Source organism: Catharus ustulatus, chromosome 3, assembly GCF_009819885.2.
Source record: "Catharus ustulatus isolate bCatUst1 chromosome 3, bCatUst1.pri.v2, whole genome shotgun sequence".
In the NCBI taxonomy this organism is placed as follows: domain Eukaryota; kingdom Metazoa; phylum Chordata; class Aves; order Passeriformes; family Turdidae; genus Catharus; species Catharus ustulatus.
The window spans coordinates 108979443-109002388 of NC_046223.1; the positions used below are offsets into that span (position 1 = coordinate 108979443).

General features: G+C 46.7%; 1 protein-coding gene across 1 annotated transcript; it reads right to left on the reverse strand.

Moving 5' to 3' along the window:
* Positions 1-11364: 11364 nt before the first annotated feature.
* On the reverse strand, positions 11365-18262 carry LOC116994135 (protein odd-skipped-related 1-like). The gene is made up of 3 exons (XM_033055595.1): positions 17960-18262; positions 12006-12698; positions 11365-11476 (listed from the first exon to the last, which is right to left on the reverse strand). Exons 2-3 carry the CDS (start codon positions 12650-12652, stop codon positions 11365-11367), a joined length of 759 nt encoding a protein of 252 aa, XP_032911486.1. The 5' UTR covers positions 12653-12698; positions 17960-18262.
* Between the last annotated feature and the right edge of the window lie 4684 nt (positions 18263-22946).

Here is a 22946-nt window from a genome sequence, read left to right on the forward strand (position 1 = left end):
TTATGAGGTGGTCTATTCCATAAAGTGTATCAGGCAAACATTTAAAGCCAATGCCCATTTTGTAGTAATTTCCTTTTGGCAGATTAATCCTCACTTCACATCAGCAGAAAAGGTGGAAGAGTTAAACCTAAGATTGCCTTCTTCAATTGGCTTGTCAGCATTTTGAGGAATTAATTATTCCCAAGATCCACAAAGTCTTGAAACTTTCCCTGAAACAGTTGAGAAAAACCTGTAAGCTCTACCATCAAGACAAGAAGTTCCCCACAGGTCTAAAATGGTATGTGCAAGCAGTCAAGGAGCATGCATGTGCCTGTTCATACGTGCATGGTCAGACAGGAATTACTGCCCTCAGCAATGCCAAATTCAAGAGTGGTACATATTCTCAACAGGATTTGTAGCTCTTCTGAGAGCAGCAATACAAAACAACTCCAGAGATGGATATGTACTATTTTGGAAATTGAGAGCCAGACTTAGCATGTCTTAACCACCTTCCAGTGTCCAATTTATTATTTTTTCAATCAAAAGTTCAGGTTATAAATTCAGGATGTGTTGTTTTAAAATCCTTTTAGCATATCTAGTATTCTAGATAGTGCTGAAATATCACAATAAAGTGAATAATTTCACCCTAAATATATTTAAGCTATATTTCTGCTTCATTTATTAATTATTTTTTAATATAAATATGCCGATTTTTCTTGCAAAGGCATTTTAACATTTGCACTCTTTGTAAACTCTTCGTTTCAGTCTATTATGCAATTTTTTTTACCTGTGTTCCAAGAAGTTGTTCTGCAATGAATTCTTGAATCCAGATCAGGGAAACAGCCTTTTTAAGACTAAACTGATTTATAGCTTTATTAAGTCAAATGTGTTTATTTGCATTTTTTTCTTCTTTCGTATCTTGACAACAAAAAAAGCAAAACTAAGAGGGTACACAGAGATCTCCACCCACCACAAGAGAAATAAAATACAATAAAATACTATTTACATGAAGCACTGTTATCAGTTTTGGTCCACTGAGATTTTGGTAACCAGTTTAACAGTTAATAAACTTTCCTTCCACAGAGAGACAGCACATGGAGAAAACAGCATCTCAGAACTTTCTTTAGATTTTACAATGTTGCACTAATGAAGTTTACTGAACAGTTCAAGCAAATACATCAGTATTGTGATGAGAGCCTGATACAAAACTTTCCACATCTCAGGCTGACCTCCCAGTCTTTTATCAGCATAACATCTAAATGTAGGAACTTACAATGCAGTTTACATGACTTCTCTTACCCTGGCTAGAAAAGGGCTAATTGATGTTTTGTGGTACTGCAGCTTGCTTTCCCATAGCTGGGTTTTCATTTCAGCAGTTGCTGCATTGACTCACAGGGCTCAGTGTCTGAATTAGGACTTGAGCCAAAGACAGAGTTGCTGTGCCACAGCTCCCCCTGCAAAGCAGCAAATGATGCTGAATGCCTGGACAATTTAACATTAGTGAATCTATGGCATTCGTTTATTAGCATAACAAGACTGTGCTGCTGACCTAGTTTGCTCGTTAAATTAATGGAAGTTGGAGAAACTAAAAAGAAAATCCTGGAGGGGTTTCATTTCTGTACCTACTTGGTTGGACCAGTAATTCCTTTTATTTTCATTTCTTTTCTCCTGGCTGTATAACCAGATGAATTTGTTTTAGATTATTTTCCTATTAACTAAAATTTCCCAGAGGTTCCTGGTATTTGCATTCAGCTATTTCAGTAGCAGATATAACATTGCACTGGATACACCATCTACTGAAACAATGAAGCTGTAAGGAAATCAGACACATGTTCCCTACAGATGTTTGACCAAAGCATACTGAAGTTGCCAAATCCACCTTTGGGTCACACTCTTCTCCATCTGGAGATCTATAGACACTGGTCCAAACCCAAGGAATGATTTATAAATTGGGTACTGAACTAACAATCATTAATTAAAGTTCCAAAATCGATGTTGTGAGCACTGAACACTTACAGCTAACAAAGACTTAGTTGGGACTTTCTGGCACTTTGTATCTCTGAAATTGGGATACGTGAGTTTGGTGCTTATATGATAACTTTAGAAGCTTGGCTTTGGAATTCTGACTTTCAAATCCCCATTCACACCTCCAGGTTTAGACAAGCCTCTCTTGATCTTTTTCTTCCATGTTGTCCAAAGTGGCAGGAATTGGTCTGAGAAATATGCCAGGACCAGACAAACTTGTACCCATAATTTCTGTTCTTTTTTGGCCATGGAATTGCCCACAAGAGGAACTTGTACTTTCATTCAGTCCCTTCTGATTCATCTCATTGCTCTCACAGGAGTGGCAGCAGTAATGAGAGCTTTGTCCTTATCATCACTATCCATGCTCATTCTACTTTTGGCAAGGTTGCTACTTGAAGGGGTAACTTGGTAGGTCTCCTCATCCCAAGAGAGCAGACAGCATACTCCACCCACCCAGGGATAAAACACCTATCTATTAAAATCATAAGAAGTGTGTAATAGATATTTCTCCCAAACTCAGAATAAAAAGAATCTCCACCTGGTAAGGAATACAAGATGTCAGTAAACAAGATAAAAAGTCTTAAGCTATGTGTAAGAATTAAACTCTGTGCCAGAGGAAAAGACAAGGAGGCCTTTGTGGGCCACAGAGCTTCTGAGTGAAAGGCACCAAGCACTGAGTCCTTTCTTGCTGACTGCTTTACACTGAGTGAAATCTTTGCAGGAACTTAGTGTTGTTTCCATAATGTGATAATTGAGCTGATACCAGGTCAGTGGAAAGGTTGTGTTACCAGAATATTAACTCCATCTGATTTCCCCTCCTATTCTCTGCAGTGGAGGGAATTACTTTTATTACCCTTCATATAGTGTTACATACTTGATTAGGTACATTGGAAAGCTAAGGAAACTGAGTCCATTCATTTTAAACATTGAGGTGCAGGAAAAAGGGAGTTTGATGTCTCTCTGCGAATTTTCTTCTTCCCCATTTTGAAAATCTAGTTTTTCATTTTTGCAGCACTTTGAAATAGACTTATTAATCCACTGAGGGAAATAAACAAGCTGGAAATAAATGTTTCCCAACTGTTGGAGAGACACTAACTGTTTCCTAAGCCATATCCAAGTGGTCACCAAATAAAAGCATAAGGGACAACCAATTCTTGGCCTGGATCTAAGTCTGTGCTAATGAAGAAATCAACAGTAGAGGGCTGGGTGAGTCATTCTTCTTGAAAGGATCATCAAATATCCAACTTCTTAATTATTTATTGGTTGCTATGACCAGCAGCCAACACTGTGCTCCGAGTTGTTCAGGGTAGCCTTCACCCACACAGTCTAAATTTGGCATACCAGCGACTCACTGGATGTTCAGTAGACATCCAGCAATGCACTTGAGGGGTGGTGAAAGCCAGAGATGTTTGTAAAGTGTTAGAGAAGTTCATTTTCCAAGCAAAGTCCATTTTAAGGAAGAACAGAAAAATAAGTACACAATAGGCACCAAAAGAATTAACTGACAGTTCAAAGGGAAGTCATGGAAAGTGGCACATCTGACGGTCTGTGATTTCTCCTTCTGCCACAGATGATGTTATTGCTCATGTCCCTTTCAAGAACACTTACATAAACCCAGTTTTATGTGTGCAAAGGGGGAAAAGAACCTGCCAGCCCGTAGCCAATATACTTTCACTCATAATATAAATTTCCCATATGAAGTGAAAAAAAAAGTCATCTAGGGAAAAAAAAGAATTTTGTTGAAGTTCAGATCAAACAATTCAAAACAAAAAGTGTTTTATCACCATGCTCAGTTACAATGAAATGCAACTCACAAGAAAAAATACATCCTCAAACCCTCACGATAGTGTGGCCAGCTACAGTAACCCTTGTGCAGATCCAGTGAGACCAGCTGAATAGCCAGACTGGAAGAGGCACCAGCATGGGGCTGTAGTGCTCCCTGCATGCAGCACAGACATCCAGGAAAGAGGAAAGAGTGAAGAACAGAGGAGGCTGTGCCTGAAACACTGGAGTGGCTTCAGAAGTCTGTGTAAGTTTGGGAAGAAACATGGGGAATTGTTATTCTTGAGGTTTGAGAGTTTGACCAGTACGGGATGGAAGAACCTGAAAGAGATTTTCCTTGAGCAGAGGAAGAGTCCCACAGCCCTGTATAGCTGTGGATTGCTGACCCCCTGCTTTGTCCTGCCTCTGGACATGTGTCACCAGCCTCAAGGGCTGTGGCAGGTGGGGAAGGACAGCAGGGTTGGGAACACACTGATCAATATGGAGCTATTCCCAAAGGATACCATGCAGCACAGACCCCTCCTATCTCTATAAATTTAGATAAGATCTGCTTTTACCTATTTTTTATATTTCCTTACTGGGAAGGTTTCTCCTCTCATCTCTGAAATGTACCTGAGACTTCTTTTTTTTAACCTAGTACTGAACGCCTGGAAAATGAAGTAGATAAAAGCAAGCCTCAAAGAATTTTCAAGACATATACAAACTGAAATATCTTTACACACATTTGGAAGAAAGCCATGTTGTGTCTGGACAATCCTTGAAAGAATAAAAAGTTGTTAAATAGATTAATCATTCACTCATAAAATGTGATTTGAGCAGCTCCAGTTTGATACCAAAAAGGCCAGAAAGAGCAAAGGTGTCATGATGGAAAAAGGCTGGAAATTATGTGGTTGTTTGAAACAAGTGAAGAAAGCAAGAGGATGAAGAGATTAATTAATTCAGAGACTTGGAAAAAGAAAGATTTGTTGTGAATTTTATTCTGGAAGACACTAACTTGAGCTTGATGAAGAAGACCAGAGGGAAGCAAAAAAACCACCAGATTGAAGTAGAGTCATCAGAGCTAGTGATGTGGCAATAAAGTATGTAGGTAAATTAAAATAGAGCTGAAGAAGAGGCAGAATCACAGATTGAAATGGGGAGGACAAGAAGAAGAAGAAGGATGAGAGAAAGAAGTATTAGCAATTTGAATTTAAAAAAAAATCAAGCAAACAAAATTATCTGAAAAATAAAGATTGAAGAAAGGAGGGGGAAAAAAAAAAAGAAACCTGGGTACCAAGTCTCTAGTACAATTTGATGTATCCTGTTGAAAAGCTAGTAAAATTTCTTTTTTTCCTCTATCCTAAATGACATACAGACTAATAGAGACAGAAAACAAAGTGGTAAATTAAAACTTAGGAAAATTTGAAATAGACAAAAAAGTAGCTGGTCTCAATAGTATGAATTTTGTGGCTGCAGCAAAACCATTACTAGGCCTAATTCACAACTTCAGCTGTAAAACTGGAATAGCTCCATTTGATTCTGTCAAGTTGCTGTAAGAGATGAACAAGCCTATAAATTCAGATTTCATCCTTATACACCTATAATGCAAAAATACTGAAAATTAAATGTGACTTCCATCACTCAAAGATCTAGCAAAGACAGAAGGCACATTAGAAATCAGGGAAAGAAGCATGACATTCATCCCTTGGGAAAGAGCTGGGGTCACTCATAGGACCAGAGCACATGTTCTTCTGCTCACACTTAGCAATACAGTTCTCTAGCTGCTCAAATTGACTTGTTCCTCAACAGATGCAATAGGAAACAGAATGAACTGACCTTGCAAATAATTTAACTGATTAGTGATGTCAAACTCTATAGACAAACTTTTGGTAATCACTGACTGCTGATCAGATTGTTGGTTTATTTTTCAGTAGCCACTGAGCCAGGAACTATAATGCTCTTATAAACTTTTGTATGTTTGGTGCAATGTCAGACTCCACTAAAGCAGGGGAGTAAGGTGTAGGGGGAATCAGCACCAACATTCTGTCCTCCTCCTCACAGATGGAGGACAGAATGCCCTTCTTAGTGATCTACCAGGTTCTCACCAGGTGTAACTGGTAATGCATTTACAGCCCCAGAGAGCAGCAGTAGATGTGAACTGGATGTAGCAGAGATGTTTGAGCATGACAGGGACCCTGGAAGAGCCAGGTCTGATTAAGGGCAGAGGGAACAGCCCCAGCACAGCCCGTGTGCTGAAGCCACTGCTTTGCTCACAGGCCTTCTGCTGGTGGCTCCTGCAGGGCACTGCCCTCTGCCATGGAAACAGTTCTGCTGGGGATCAGCAGGACCTGCCCTGAGCCTGGGGACAAGCACAGAGCTCACCAAAAACTGGGAACACTTTAGAGCAGCTAGGCTGCTGCTTCTTTGGAGTTCTGCTGGATGTTTGAGTGCACTTCAGCTCTTCCTTGAGTTTAAATAAGGTAAGCTTGGACTGTGCAAAACAAATCAAAGGCTTTGCTTGTGTCTCCCAGACTGAGAAGTGATTCTTCCTAAGGGAAGGGAAGATTCCTTCACTCCTGCAGCTCTGAGCAGTTAAAAATGCATGTGGTCAAACTTGGTCCTTGTAAAACCCAATTGACTTCATTCAAAAAACTCCTATAAAGATGACTGATGTCATTGGAGTCCCACCAGGGATGAACTTGGCCCATGCCATTCCTCCTGTGTAGTCACTGGATAGGAATGTAGAGGAGAAAGCATACTGGGCTCTAGGACTCCATCTCTCAACAAAACTGCCAGGGCTGCAAAAGAGTTACACGTGAATATAAATTTGTCGTACACACTCCATTAGATCACCCAGATCAGCCGCTGCTTTCAGTTGCCCTCGTACGGACTTGGAGTTTCTGCTTTCACTACTGAGGTTTGAGCAGGAGTTTCTACATGAGTGTGCCAAGTCTCCTGGGAGCAAAATCAGCAGCATTACCCCAAATTTACAGATGAAGAAACTGAAACAGGGAACCGGAGTGATTTGCTTCAGCTTACATGTGGTGACAGAGGTAGAAAAAGTATTGAAACTACTTATGGCTCCTCGCCACTTAGGCCATGTATTCCTGTGATATATCTTTTTAATTTCCCTCTCCTTTCCCAATCTCCCTTCTCCCCTGCCCCCCCACCCCATCCACATTGTCTCTAGCCACACAACTGGGAAGCTGGGATTAATCCATCCCTAGGGAAACTGGGATTAATATACAACTCATGCGGAACCTTTAAAAACCCAATGATTTGTGGTCCCCTTTTCAGAGACACATGCAATCCACAGCTGAAAAGTAACTATTTGCTGTTCCAGTGCACATTCTGAGAGAGGCTTTTGCTCTGTTTCATGAATGTACACTGAAGACCCCATCTGACAGGATTTTTTCATGCATCCAACAGAAAAACAGGCTTAGTAGGCTGTGCAGAATCAGGCTCTTGCAGAGTACTAACAGTTTATGGGCAGAAAAAGAATGACTGGAATGCAAAGGGGGGGAAAGAGAGCAAGAGATGTGCCAACACATCTTTATGTTTTCCTTCTGTAACTGGAAATGGTTAAAAAATAATTAAAAGGAAAAAAAACTGTGTTTCCCTTATAAATCTTGCAGGAAGAGGCAACTTGAGTCAGGTGCCCAGTTTTTTATTCTTGCGAACTCCCATTCAGCGATGTTTTTATGATGAAAATGCAAAATTTAAAGCAACTGTGAAAACAGAATCAGCCCTCGATTGGCAGACAGAGGCCTAAGTAAGTTTTATTCACTGCATGAATGTCAGATTAAAACACATGCAATGATAGAAAAGAAAAAGAAAGAGAGGGAAAGCAATTAATCATTTAAATTGTGATCCTGATTCAAAAGGCACATTTCCCATCTAATTCCTTTCATTTATTTTGGGGTTTAGTACAATTTATCTCTTCTGACTGTCATAATTTCATCTCTACTTTGCTTTCCTTGGAATCGCCGAACTGATACTGCCTAGCAAATTTCAAAATACTGCAGGGAAAAGGCAAACTGTTCCCCCATACAGCTGGGAGCATGACCAGATAGATAGCCTTTGTTAGCACCAGGGCAAAAGTGGCCTTCTGGGAGGAGGAAATACACACACATTTAAGTGTAGTACAAGTGACATTAAGAGGTTGTATGTGCATCCTGCGCTCGGCATGCCCATGTAGTTTTAATACATCTGTATTTCTAATTATGTCAGTTCTGGAGGGTTTGTTGTTTTTTTTTTTCTTTTTAATTGCACACAAAAATGCAGGTCCCAAGAAATTCTTGGCAGTCAGATCACCAAGCTCCAGCTTTTCAAATGAAACGCTTCTCATGCCCAGCTGGGAGGAGTGGTTTCTCCACCTTTGCGACCCCGCAGCTCTAATGGTTCCCAGGAACCAGTTACTGACACGGCTTCTTACCTCGCCACGGGTGCTTCAGCTCCTCGGTGAAAAGGAGACGGTGTAGCGGTGGGAAAGCCTCGGAGGAGTGACCCGAGTCCCTTCCTCCCTCCCTGCGGACCCGATTCGGATTTCCTGCCTCGCAGTTACGACCCCTGAAAACCTGGTTCCAGGCGGCGGTGCCCCTTTCTTTCTCGCTCGGCGGCCGGGTCCCGGTGCATCCTTGTTCCCGTTCTTGGTGCCAGGAGCGACACGAGAGGGACGGGGAAGTCTGTCGGGGATTTTCTCTCTGATTCTCCGTTTAGAAGGGCACGGAGGAGGATGAGCCACCCAGCCTTCAGGCTTGCCCCTTGACTCCGTGTCAGTGCTCTGGGCTGCAGGTCCCCCCGGGCGAGGCGCGGATGCCGTGACCCCGGCCCGGCACGGCGGGGGCGGCCGGCGTGTGCCTTGGAGCGCTCCGGGACAGCCACACACGGCGGAGAAAGGCGGCCGCTCCTGCGGGGTTTGTGCACGACAATCCCTCCACACTCCCTCCGAGACCGGGGAGAGCCGCGGGAGACGACACCTTCAAATTTCCTCCGAGACAAGCTGCCGAGCAAGCATCCCGGCCCGGCTCGGCGAAGGGATGGAGGGATGGATGGAGGGAGGGATGGAGGGATGGAGGGATGGATGGAGGGATGGAGGGATGGATGGAGGGATGCTCCTCGCTCCAGCCGGGCAGGCTCCGCGCATGAGACGCCGGCGGAGCGGCGCGCAGATCTCCGCGCTCGTCCCGCCCTCCTCCCGCGCAGGGCCAGCCCCGGCTGCCTGCAGGTTACCGCGGACTTCACCCCGCAGCCCTCGCTTGCTGCTTTTCACATGCCAAAACCAAAAACCTTCGAGCGGCGTGGGAAGCAAATCCCAAGCAAGCCGGTTTCAATCCTCTGCCCGTGCTCCCGGAGCTGGATGCGGGCACAGGCGGCATTTCGCATCCGAGCTCCCCCAGGGCCTTCCCAAGCCGGAGGTGGGTCCGCAGCCCGTCCTGCAAGAGCCTTTTCATCACTTACGGTGCGCTCGAGCGGGTCTCCAATAAATAACACGGGGAGAGAGGTTTCTCCCCCCTCCCCTTACATTAAATGAGCTACAACCGCACGTTTTATTCCTGTCCTGACAGAATTCTTTGACCAAATAAAGGAATAATTACTAAAAGCGGCAGGGGGAAAGGAGGAAGAGCCGCACTGGACCGCGCTGCCGTCGGTGAGCATCGCGCTCCGGCCGAGCATCCGCGCAGGAGCCGCCGCGCAGCTCCCAGGTCACCTCTGCCGCATCGCTAATTTGCAGAAAAAGAGGCTTCTCTTATCGCGGGGGGCATTGACTCGCGACGGGAGAGGAAGGTTTAGGGTTTGCCGAGAGGACGAGAAAGGACGGCGGCAAGAGGCGCTTCAAAGGCTGGAGCGGATGCCCCAGCACTGAGCTCTCTCCCCCGTCTCGATCCAAAGAGGTTTTCGCAGTGGAATAAACATCTGTGATCTAAGACAGCTGCCGGGAATCAAAGGCCGCCCCAAGGAGCGCGGAACCGGCCGAAGATGTGACTGAAAAATGCCCCGCTCCTGACAAACGCAGGATCGGGGGTGCGAAGGCGGCTCTGCCCGCAGCGCCTCCAGGCACCGAGAGCAGCAACAGGTCACCCATTACTCATCTGATTTGTTTTATAACGCTTCTGACACCTAATCTTATCAGCTAATACCCACGATTTAGTTACCCAAGACGATTGTTTTTTTTCCTCACTAGCAGCAAAATTATTTGACTCTCCGCAGATGTTTACTTTTGTCAGCCTTACCAAAAAAAATAAAAATAAAAATAAAATAATAAAAAAAAAAAGGAGAGGAAAAGGAAAATTTGGAGGGGGAAAGCTAATGCACAGAAAAAAGATCCAAACTTTTCAAGACTGGTAGACACAACCACTGAAGAAATAAAAACTTAACTAAGAAAAAAAAAAGGTTCTGAATATTGACAAAGAGAATTTACCAGGGAAGAGATCAGAAACCAAATGAACACATATGTAGTCCATGCGGACTTGCCTGTAAAATAACAATTTATTTTAATACTTAAAAACCACACACAATCCAGTGATAAATGTCAATTACCAATAATCAGCATAAAGTGCCAAACAGCCATACAACTTTTTTTTTTTTTAATAAACAGAACTTATTGGAATGTCTCTTAATTTGAATACACTGTTCAGAAAGCCAGCATTTAAAAAATACGCTCTCAAGTTGAGATTTGTTCTCTCACACCAGGACACACGAAGACTTTAAGTACCACTAAAACCACGTTGTGCATACCGTCAGTTTGACGTATTGCCATCTTTCTTTCCTCTGGGTTTTTAAATAAGTCCAGAAGTTACAAACTTCCTCACAGCACACCAGACCACAAGGTAATAAAAAAGGTCTCCATGTCTCATGAACACTGATCTGTCCCAACACCAGGAACCCGTGCGTCTGAGATCTGGATGCATTTTCTAACGCATGATAGGACTCCCCACTTGAGAGACTTAGGTCATTTCCAAACATTAATTTTCTTCTCCTTTTCTGAAAAGAAACTAGCAAATGAGATTTGCAAGTTGCCCCCTCTCCTTGTCTAATGGTGCTGTGATGAAAAACCACCGTTCAGTTCTTAATCGTCTTCTGGAATTCTTTGTATTTCCTGAAGTGTAAAAATAAGAAGCTTTATACAGTCAAAAAAAAAAAAAGTATAAAATAAAGAGTTTGGATTTTCTTAAGTAATACTTTTGGAAGCTACAATTTTTGGTTTGTTTTTGGGGGATTTTTTTTAGGTGGGGGATTGGTCGGGGGTGTCTTGTGGGTTTTTGTTTGGTTTTAAAGAGATTCCTGTCCAACACGTGAGCACCACCTTTTGGCATAAAGTTATCAAAGCCACACAAGTCAGCTAGCACTCTCTGTATCATTCTTGTATATTTTTAATGCAAAATAATCTTTTCACCCACGACTTAGGAAGTTAATTTCTTGGACAGGGGATTGAAGGGGTGCAGATTTCGCCCTTTTTAAAGTAGAAACAAAAACAAAGCATAAAGTCCAGTGCTCCCATCCCGAAAGTTTTGTTTCTGCTCTAGTTTTGGTGTGAAGTCTGAAGGGGAAGAAAAGTTCATAGAAGCTGGAGATTCAACACTTAAGTTTGGCAGGTTTTCAGTTCTTTACTTGCGTGTGCAGTGTCTTGTGGACCGCTAGTGTTCTGGACTGGCAAAATCCTTTCCCGCATTCTTGACACTTAAAAGGCTTTTCTTTAGAATGGATATATCTAAAGAGAGAAAAAACAATTGAGATGTCAGAAATAACTGGCCTAAACTCAGCAGTGAGGGGGAATATGCTGGACACTTCTTACACCTACTGCTGAGGACTGAGAGTCTGGAGTGTGGCGCTTGGGCAATTGTCTGTATGAATGTGTGCAAGAGACGGGGGGCATCAGAGGGTTATAGGGTGCCTTTCTCAGGGAAAAAATAACTTCTCTCTTACTTTGGGGTCACCAGGCTTCACGACAATTCTGAATAATCATAGAGGCAGAGGACACATGATGCAAATGGAGGATGAAAACATCTGTGGAATCTAAAAAGGAGGTTGTGAATGTTGTCTTTATAGAGTGAGGGTATATCTTCCACTGTGAGTTACCTGGGCTTTTCCACTAGCAGTGGGCAGAGGAAAAAACTAGAGTGAACACTCTAGGTTGGATGGGTACTTAACTTTTCTTATAAAAATATTGTATGTAGATGGCTAACTGAGAGAGTACAAATACACAAGGGAAAACGTACAGGGAAAAAATACACATTTACCTGTGATCCCTCAGGTGATCCTGTCTTCTGAAAGCCTTGTGACAAATATCACATGTGTAGGGCCGTTCGTCGGTGTGGGTTCTTTCATGAATCAAAAGGTTGTAGGACTTGGTGAAGTGCCTGCCACAGAATTTACACACAAACTCCTTCTTGGTTTTGGACGGTAACCTTCCCCGCGTGGGTTTCTTTTCTGGTGAGAGTTTAGTCACCTCAAGCAAAGACCCCAGCCCAGCAGGTGAGCCCTGACTGTCTGCCTGTCCCAGTTTAGAGTGGTCCTCTTGCGTGGCAGCCACTGCTAAGTTGGCAAAGTCAAAGCGGGGTTTGGCTTTGAGGGTCATGTTGGCAGCCTCTTGCTTGGGCTGGATGACGTGTGGGAAGAGCGGGAAGGTCGGCAGCTGGAACCGCGCGTCCACCAGGCTGGAGACGCCGGGCACTTTGGAGAAGGAGGAGCGGGGCAGATGCATGGCCGGGTAGCCCAGAGTCCACTGGTGCAGGTGCACGGCGTGCAGGGCACTGAAGCCGTAGAGGTTGGAGAGGTGGTCGGAGGGCACGGCGGGCAGCCCGTTGAATGCTTGCAGGAAGGAGTAGTTGGTGAGCTGCAGGGAAGGATGGATGGGCACTGGGGCCGGCAGGGTTTTACTTCCCATGGTGGCCGCTCAGGAGGAGGATCTTGGGAACAGGGGAGGAAAATATCTGGAAAATAAAGATGGAGGAGGGAAGAGGGGAGAGGTAGATTTACATGAAAATAAAAGTGCCTTACCTCACCCCTCGTCAATATACCTCTCCAAAGCCACAGGAGGAGGTTGCCTTGGAATTAGAGAGGTCTTTACTGTGTGTCCCCAGATTCTCCCTCTCCCTCTCTCTCTCTCACACACAAATGTATTTTATCCACAATCATTCACTTCCAAGCCATATCCCCTTGCTGTGCCGATCCTGTACATGGATGCTATTTTGGCCCAAAAAGCTCAGTCAACTCTCAGTAATTTAAAATCCCTTCCTGGGTGACCTCAGCCTTTAGAAAATAGTGAGATATCGCCCACTACATCTGTCCACAGAAATTGCATTTAGCGCTGAGTCTTTAGGTAACACAGGGAAAGGCACAGAACTTGCTCCCCCTGGGTTTGCTCAGCTCCCTGAAGTCTGGCCTTAGCCAAAACTCTGAGATGATGGAGGCACTTGGATGATCAGAACTGCATGCGCTCCCTCTTTCAAAAAAAATAATATAATTTTGGTGGAAAAAAAAAAAACATTCTGGGGAAAATACCAGCCAAAGCCCTCTCTCCTGTGTACTGCAAAAAGAAATGTGAAAAATGGTGAATTCGGGTGACAAATCTGAAGTGCCATTTGCTCTTCCCTGGGAGAAGTGCCTGGCTTCAAGCCCACATCCTAATCTAAGCAATTGCTTAATTAGAGCCTTTCAAAAGGCTGAAATACAAGGACTGGGGAGACCCTTCCCATGGGGCACCCAGACCAGCAGCTGCAGGGCCTCAGCCCTTCCCTGGGCTGGGTGCCACCACTTTGGTCTGTGTTTCAGGGTCTGCCAAGCCCCTAGACTCTCCTGTGGGCTTGATCCCTACCCATCCCACCCCACAAGACGGAGGGGAAAATGCTACAAGGCAGCAGCATTGAGGCACATCTGGCCCAGTCCTGAAAATTCAGCCCCAGCTGCTGTCAACCATTTGGCAGGAGATGCTTCCCGAGGGTTGTTGGTGGGGACGCAGCTTCCTCCCTTTGTGGGTGTGAGAGAGCACCCATGGCTTTTGGAAGCAACACATCCCTGCAGCCCAGAGAGCCTCCTCTTTACTCCACAGTCCTCAACTTGTACTCCCTTAGATCATAGCTAACCTCAGTGAGCTCTGGGATTTGCCTTCAGTGAGGCTATTTTCTGCCAGAATCCCCCCAGGTTTGCTGCAGGGTGCCCACATGATCCTTACAAGATCCTGACAGGGTTCCTGCTGAGTCACGCTGGTTCCCCCAAGATCCCCACGGGGGACTCCAGAAAGGTCCTTGCAGTATTCGGATTAGACTTCATCCCCATGTGTACAGTAAAGCCTCTGGAGAAATGGAGGCAGCAAAGTACAGCAGTAATTGTCCTCTGAGCTAGAAGTCTGGGGGTGTGGAAATTGGTGGTGGAAGAGGTCTAAAGACCAGGGAAACAAATCTGATTTATATGTGCGCTGTTGCCTGGAAAGAGGAGCTGCAGCTGGGAGGGTGTGAGAGGGGAGAAGCTAACTCTGGGCAGCTCTGTACTCCAGGCCCACCTTTCACTCTGCTTTACATAAATCAGCAGCAGGAAGAGGGACTCAAACCTTAGAGGAATTCCACTGCAATGACCCAGAATAAGAGATTGTGACATTTTTTGTTTTCCAATTGGATACATTTCTGATAGTGACTGATTGGAAAATGCAACACTTTGTATTTTCTGTTCTCCTACCTTTCCTCTTTTTTCCCCTCTCTATTTTTTTTAATTTTATTTTGCTTTGGGTTTTTTTTTTGTTGTTATGTTTTGTTTTGTTTTTAGTATTTTTGCTAAACTACTTAGGGCTGTTGAACCAGCCAGACTGTTTTGTTGCTCTACTGGGAATATACTTTTATTTAGTTAGTGCTGCCTATACACGAAGCTTGTCCACATCACAGCACAAATGCCTCAGCTGATGACCCCGAGGACAAAGTGCTCAGAAAACACTTGTCCTCTCGTCTGGGTACCTGAAAATGTCTGTTCGTTTCTGTGTGTGTTTCCCTGTCTAGATAGCTCTAGATCTCTCAAACATGAAGCAAACTATTGCAAATGAAGCTTATTCCTCTTTCTTTTCTATCCTTAGAAAACACTTAGTATAGAATACATAAGCAGAAATCTATTATGTCAATATGAGTAAATTCTCACTTGAAAACATTTTTAAAATTATATTTCAATGTTCCCAATAAAGAGCAAGGCACAAACCAAGGAAAAATAGTCAGGTCATAATAGTATCCATTGCGCTCGCAGTTTTTTGTTTTTTTGCTAGAGTAGGTCTGTTAAATTAAAACAAAATAAAAATTTTAAAAAGATGAAAAAGCCAAAGACAACAGAGAAAAAAAAAAAAAAGAGAGAGAGAGAGAGAAAATAAGAAGAAAAAAAGGAGGTGGGAGCGCAGTGTTCATGTTACTACAAGTTTCTTGGCACTTTTCCAGAAATGTAAGCTGCACTTTTGCTCTGTACGATGAGGATACTCAAAAATATGGATGAAGAGCAGGCTATTTCATAAAGAAGTCCCCTCACTTCGGGACATCAAAGCAAATGTGTTTCACAGTGTAGTAACTCTCTGGTCTCCAACTTGCCCGCAGAGATCAACGTTTCTTTGATTTCGGTGTCACCTCCACCTTTAATTCTGCTTCATGTAAACAGATCGTTATCGGGTCTTGTTCCCTTTTTTTTTTTTTTTTTTTTTTTTTTAAGAGAAGAAGACCCCGCGAGTTCTCTGCTTGAATTCCCCCATTGCAATAAAACTGTGCGGGGTTTTCTTTTTTAACACAAAGTAGCTCGGTGAGTAATTAAGAACAAACCACTTGTGTTCTGACTGAAACAAAACCCACTCATGCCAAGATAAATTTACCCTGCAAAAGAGGAACATAAACTTGAAAGTCTGCATCTGTCTCCAGCTTTCTTACCCTTTGCCCTGAGTGAAGATACGGTAATACTATTGTCCAGTTGCCACTGTTTTAAGACCATTTCAATCCTAACCTTCCAGATTAAATTCTACCTACTCTATATGCCCAGAAAAAAAATATTTACCCGGCTTTCTTCTGGTAGCATAGCAAGAGGCGAAATTAGATGGGTTTTTAACTAATCTTGTGGTTAGTCAGTATTTTTCCTTTCTATATTGAATTATCAATTTCCGATGTGTCCTTTGAAAGGGATATTTGTTACATTAAATACCTGACTCATAAATAATGAGGTTTGCTAATTAGTTCCACATGGAAGAATGGAGGAGGTAAATTACCCTGAGAACGTTGCTTATTTTTACAAACATGATAAAGTAGCGGGCATAAAATGATGCATTCTTGCGAGAACCTCAAACTACAGTAATCAGGTTCTTCTGTCAAAAAAAAGTTCCCCAGTTTTGCCTGAATTTTTTCAGGTCTGGTAGCCCCGTTCTTTTGGATGCACGCATCGGTGTGCAACATTTTGCCACCAGGTCGGCTATTTATTTTTGTCTCCTTTAAGGGGAAGAAAATTTCCCTTCCTAAAGTCAAAGCGAGGAGATGGAGCTTACACGTTGTCTGTGTTTGGGAAACTAAGTGGAAAGGGAATACAAGTGCCCTTTCGCTCCGCATTATTCGAGCGTGGTGCTCTTGAGGAATAAAATACATTGTTCAGCACAGATTTATTCAAAGTATTAATGAAGTGTGCAGAATCTATTAAAGCAGGTTTATTTGGGGCTAATTGAGCGTGAAAGAGTTAATTGCTAACATTAATGAGGACTGGAAGGACTCAGTCAGCGTGTGCCTTGGATATCTCCGCTCAATCCTTATAAAATCATCATTCACATTTTATCACGAAATCGGTGTTGACAAGTCTCCCCAGACCACCACCGCGAGCGCGGCTCAGTGAGATGGGCTTCAGTTTCTCAAATAATAATAGCAAATACTAACCGGGGGCCGAGTGCACCGGCGATGGCCACACTGCCCGGGGCAGGATTAATCCAGAACAGCAAAGATCGCCGTGTTCGGCCCCTGGAGGGACAGCGGCTGCGAGGCCACGGGCGGGAGCGCGGCCCCGGGCGGGCGTGGGTGGGTGCCGCGGGACGGCCGCAGGGGCCAAGCCTCCACCTTCCCCCCGCAGAAGCTTTTAGGTAGGTTTGGGGGGTATTGCGTGTGTGCTTTTGCAATCCCCCTCGGGTGTTGAAAGGTCCCCAGCACAAGATTCACCCTCGCTTTCTCCCTAGAGAAACTCCCGGTGCCTCTCCTGCGCGGGAATAAATCGTCCTTCCTCTCTCCCGGTGCAGGGAGGATCCCTCGCCTCTGTGCTCCTCGCTGGCCGCACAGCCGCGGGTAGGGCCGGGCTTTGCGGTGAGAGCCCCGGGGCAGCCGGGGCACGGCGCATCCCCGCCCGCAGCCGCGGAGCTGCACCCCGGGCCCGGCGCTGCCTCAGGCTCGGGCCCTTCTCATCTGCCCCCGCACTTACTGAGCTGGATCTACTGTGCACCTGTCCGGGACCCTCCTGCCCGGCTCGCGATTTATCGAACAATTCCTGCGGCGCTACGATAATCTCCAAAATGCTCTATTTTTATGGTTTCCCTCCCAAAAGCCAACCACAACAACCATACCCTAATCCTCGGCTTTGCACTGACACTTTATAGGCTCGGCCACGAGAGGAGTTTAGTCTCTCCTGCGCTGAACTTGTTTCGATCTACCCAGACAAATACAAACATCAGGCTCGTTTCTGTTCTGGCCTTGGGTAGAAAGACAGAAGGCTTTTCGGATCCTGAAACACTGGAGTTGCAAGAAAAGGGAAAAAAGAGAAAAAGGAACCTCGCAGAAATAAAGACAGAAGAGAAAGATGAGGAGAGAAAAGCCAGTAATAGAAAGGAGAAAAGCTGGAAGTTCAAGGCCGTAAAGGACACGCAGGCTTCTGTTTTGCTCGCATGTGTCATTTTTTAGCTCGGGTTAGAAACACTGCTTCTCCGCAAGGGGGGAGAGACAACATTGAAAGGGGAGGACAAATCTTTAAATAGCATCAAAATATCCGAGACCCGTGTGAAGGCTTACCCCAGCCCTCCGCCCGCCCCAAAGAGAACAGTCCTCCTCACGTGAACCACAATTTCCACGCTTCTGCACCATCCAGCGGATCGTGGGAGGGGATGGAGGCAAAGAAAGAAAGGAGGTAGAGCAAAGGAAGTATTTGAATCGATATCCCCAACCCCCGAGGCTTGGCAAACAAAAACCAAACAGAATGAGTTGTTCTTTTTATTTACCTAATCCCGATCTGTGCTCCACCGCTGGCAGCAGTTAAAAGATCCTGGGCTAAATTGGAGCTGGTAAAATAAAATAATGGGAAAAAAAATAGGGGGAAAAAAAAGAAAAAAAAAAAAAGGGAAAAAAAAACGTTGGGCTAGGTCAGTGTCTGTGCTGGCCCTGGGGGGCACAGCTCACCCCACCCACCCCACTGCTCCTCCAGCGGGTACAGCAGATCCGAGCGGGGCCAGGTGTCCAGGTGCTCTCCCCGCTCCTGCTCCCGGAGCCGGCTGCGTGCGCTGGAGTGCGAACGCGCCCGGGAGCAGTCGCGCTCAGACTGAACCGATCCCTTCCCTCCTGCCTCCTCCTTATTTCAACCCCCCCTCCCAGCTCCCCCCTCAACCTCCCACCGCACTCCGGGCATGCGCACGCAGGGAGAAAGTTTCTGGCTGGGAAGAACCAACTTTTCAACCCGCTTCTCCCGGCGGCGCAGCAGCCCGGGGCTCGCAGCCCGCAAAGCTCTCACCTCGCCCCCCCGCCCCGCTCCCGCAGCCTCCCCCGGAGCGTCTCCCCAGGGCCTGCTGCGCTCGGCCCCGGGCGGAGCGTCCTCCCGGGGGTTCCCCGCGCAGCTCCGCGGCACGGCACGGCAAGGCACGGCACGGGACAGGACGGGACGCGACGCTCGCTGCCCCGGCGGCTCTGCGCGGCAGCGCTGCCTGAGCCGATCCGGCCCTTCGCTCCCTTCTGCACCTCAGGGCTGCGAACCGCGCCGAAGCGCGCCGAACCGGGCCGAACCGCGCCGAAGCGGGCCGAACGCACCGCTCCCGGCCGCCGCGCTGCGCCCCCTCCCCGCCGAGCAGCCGCGGGACAGGACTCACCGGGACCTGCCCAGAGGGCAGGAGGGGGACAAAGGCAGCGAGAATGAAAAAGTGGGGGGAGGATGGAGGGAGGGATCTGCTCCCGCTGGATGGATTTAGAGATCTCAAGTGGTTCTGCCTCTCTGAGATCCTCAGAGAGGATCCCGGGAGCCGCTTACCTGTGAGGGGTCCACCCCCGGGAGGGCGCTTCCTCCGCCCGTCCCGTCATCCCTCCAGATCCCCGCTTTCCTCCCCAGCGCCCCTGAACTGGGTGCCTTCCTCCTGTCCTTCCTCCCACGGCCCGGGAGGGTCTCTCCCCGCGCCCGGAGGGGTTCACGGTGTGCGAAACTCCGCGGATTCCCCGCGGACAGGGAGCCGCAAAACTGGGCTTGCGTCCGGGGCGACTGCCCAGGCGACACAGGAAAAGCAAAATAACCCTCGAAAGAAAAAGGTTAAACGGGCTTTATAATTAATCCTGAGGCCGTAATCTCCTCGGTTATTTGTTTTTCTATTCATCCATCCGTTCACACTCCTTTAGATCCGTGAAGGGGGAAAAATTGCTTGGGTGTATTACATTGTCCCGAGAAGCCAGGGTAATATAATACGCGAGCGAAGACAGATCCATCAGGATAACACGGTACCGTGCTCAGGGACGCATGTGTCTTTTTATTGTTCATGACACTCCTCTAATTACACCTTTTCTCTTTTTTTAAATTTTTTTAATTTTTTTTTTTACCCTCTCCGAAGGAAAAACAAGCGAACAAATAAAACTAAAATCAACAAAACAGCAACAAGAAAACACTAGGTTATCATCCTGCAGAATAAGTGCTCATGAACATGACAGTAGCGTGGCAAGCCCTGCCATTTCAACCCCAAAGCCTCTCTATTTTTATGAACAATTTGGGGTCCAGCATTGCACTCTACTCCAGGCAGGCGAAGAAATTTTCGTTCCCTTTTTTTTTGTAAACGAGTGGCATTTTTATGAGGCAGAGGCGAAGCAAAGACGTTCCCGGTTCTTCTTCAGTTCTCTGTCATTTCGTGCTGTTATTTTCTCTCTTTCTTTATCATACCCACACATGCGCATAAAAAACCCCAAAATCCAAAAGAAAACCACACAACCCCCAACCCGCGAAAGCAAAAAAAGAAAAGAAAAAGAAGAAAAAAAAAAAGAAAAAACCCTTAAAACCCAAACCCCTAAACCTAATTTTTTTTTCATTCCTGTCGAGAATGTGATCCTATGCCCGCTGCTGTAAACTGACTTCTTTGAATAAGTTTGCATTTTCAAATATGGTTTAAGTCCAGTTGCCTGAACACGCATGTAAGATTCCCAAGTGTCCCCAGACCAAGATACAGACCGCAGATAGGCTCTTCTAACTGAAGATGTATCTTTTTCCATAGGAAAAATCTTGTTATAGCTTAGGGTGGGTGCATGCACTAATAAAACAAAAATCACAATTCTCTTTAGAGAAATAGCGGATTAGCTGAGACGGTAAGCACAAAACCAGCTATGATACCTGCACGTGGCTGCCTTTGAGGGAACAAAATAAAAACCATGCACTTCCAGATACAAAACCCTTAATTCCGAAATAAATACTTAAACATTGAAATGAGTAGCAGTAAATGATCTCATTGTCTACGGGGGAGGGAGACACACACAAAAAAGATATTCCCACGCGAAAATAGTTTATAATCAAAGCAGGTCGTTGGGATATCATTCTGTTCTAGAGTTGTCCTGGAAGCTGTAGCTGAAAACTGCCTGGATAATGTGTCATCTGATATTTACGTATTTGTTAAAAAATAAAAATATTTGGACTTGTCAACCCACTGGCGATAGAACTGAAGTTTCAGGTTAACTGTCTTGTTAAGTGCATTTGTTTAAAATATCTGATGTTTAAATTATGAAGCTTATGTTGTTCCAAAACCTTTATTCTCGAATGCATTTTTATGATGTCCCTTGCTAATTTGCATTATGTCAACTTGCAGCGGAGGGGAACCTAATACCGGGAACGGGGAACAAAACCACTCTGACACGCAGGGAATATGCTGCGCTTTTCCACAGCGAAGATCTGCTGTCGATTAGGAATGTTACGACTTCAAGAGAATTGTGAAAAGCGGAGGCATCTGCTCCCAAAGCTAGCCACGTTTGTAGGATTTAGACGTGTCAGCGAAACCCAATTCGTTTCAAGAGAAACCTGTGGGATGACTGGCGAGACCGGAGCCCCCATTCCTATTTCCCACCTGTATCCCCTTCCCAAAACCATCCCCGTCCCTTTCCTGTCCCACGTGTCTGCAAGTCCAAGGCCCCCGGTTGTGTGCACCCCGTTTTTCGAGGAGCAGTATCCCGGGCAGCCCCCCGCTCCCAGCACACCGGGGCTGCCTCTCCGCTGCGCTCCGCAGCGCAGGAGTCGGGCGCTGCCGCCTCGCCCCGGTGCCGCCGGTGCCGGTGTCGGTGCCCGAACCGGCACCGGGGGAGCGGCTTGGTGACCCTTGTGGAGCAGACTCAGGGGGAACGGGGACTACACCTGAGGGCATTTCCCCGTCCCTCCCGTGGGGAACCTGTGGAGCTTGTCACCTCCCTCTAACGAGTTCTGGGTCCAAGGGCTGACCCCGGGCACCACGGGCACTGGGGATCGCGCCTCCTCTGGTTCACGCTCCTCTGGGTGCCGATCATCCCTGGATGCACCTACACGTGCTGAGAGAAGGTTACATAGCGTGACTGATGTTGCTCTTCCCTGCTGCAGCTGGGATACCCAGCTTCACCCACTTAACCTTTGCAAGAAAAACGATTCCCGGCCTCATTCCACAGCCACGGGAGGGATAAAACTCCCTTTTGCTTCCATGGGACTTTATGCCCACCGGGGAACTGCGGTCGTCCCTTAAAACTTATTTTACTGGGAAGGAACGACTGCGCTACTCCCGAAGCATCCTCCTCCGCCGGGGCTGGAGGGAGCAGCGGCTCCGGCGGAGCAGGGGGAGGTTCGTGCGAGTGCAGGGGCTCCATCGCCCCTGGAGTCTGGCGAACGCAGAGCAGTGGGTGGGGGATGGCTGGGCAAAGCCTCCTCCGCTCGGCAGCCCTGCAGCTCCCGGCGCTCCCGGGGAGAGGAAGCGGGAGCGGGGCTGAGCAGCCGGCAGCGCTCGGAGGTTCCAAAGCTGCTGCGCTCCCGGAGCTTCACCCGGAGGATGGAGCAGCCCCGGCGGCAGACACTCAGGGGCGAGCAGGCACAAGTGCACTCAGCATTCCCCTCCTTGTCCTCACGCCTCCTGGGGCAAGGCGTAACGCCCCTGCTATCTGTGGCACCAGGGATACATATATATAAATGTGTGTGTATATATATGTTCTGCTTCGCTTTGCCTGGTTTCTTCTCCCCCTCCGATTTTGCTGATTGCCGCGGTGAAGGATTGGAGCGTGTGGACTCTGCCCTCTCTGGAGTGGCCCGGACTGAGATGAAAAGGGAGAGTCAGCCAGGGGCAGGAAAGGCCACGATCTCCCGGAGCGTGGCCGGGAGCCGCGGGTGGCGGCGGGCGCGGGGCAGGGCGCGGAGGCAGCGCGGGGGCTCCCGCACCCCCTCTCCCAAACCCATCCCCCGCTCCCTCCCGACCGCAGCTCGCTCCTCAGGTTCCGTGTAGCCTTAGTATTTTAATAGCTGCTAATGACAAGAAAGGGAAGAATAGCGGCAAACAACGCGGGTGGAAACTGCTCCCGCGGTGCGAGTAAACGCTCTTCAAACAGCAACTCCCGCCTCCATCACTCTAACAGAAAATCGGTGCGGAGATGGACATAACGCTGTGCTGCCAACTTTGGAGTTTTTTTGGGTTGTTTTCAAACTTCTAGGGCTCCCTGAAAATAAAAGGCAAACTTTGGAACATCTCCATTTTGTTAACGAGGGGGAAATCGTTTCAGCCTGATTGCGGTGCTGAGATGTAACCCGGCGCTTTAATGCATCGCCGCCCTTCTCGGGCGGGGAGAGATCCGCGGGTGTGCAATCCCGGCCGCCCCCCGCGCCCCGCGCAGCCCGTGGGGACAGCCCTGTGCCAGCAACTTCTGCGGGGCAGGAAAGAAAATCCAGAGCACGCAATAGAGCGATAGGGGATTTGTCTTCTTCAAGAATCACAATGGATTTTGCAAGCAACTAATTAAGCGCAAGATCTC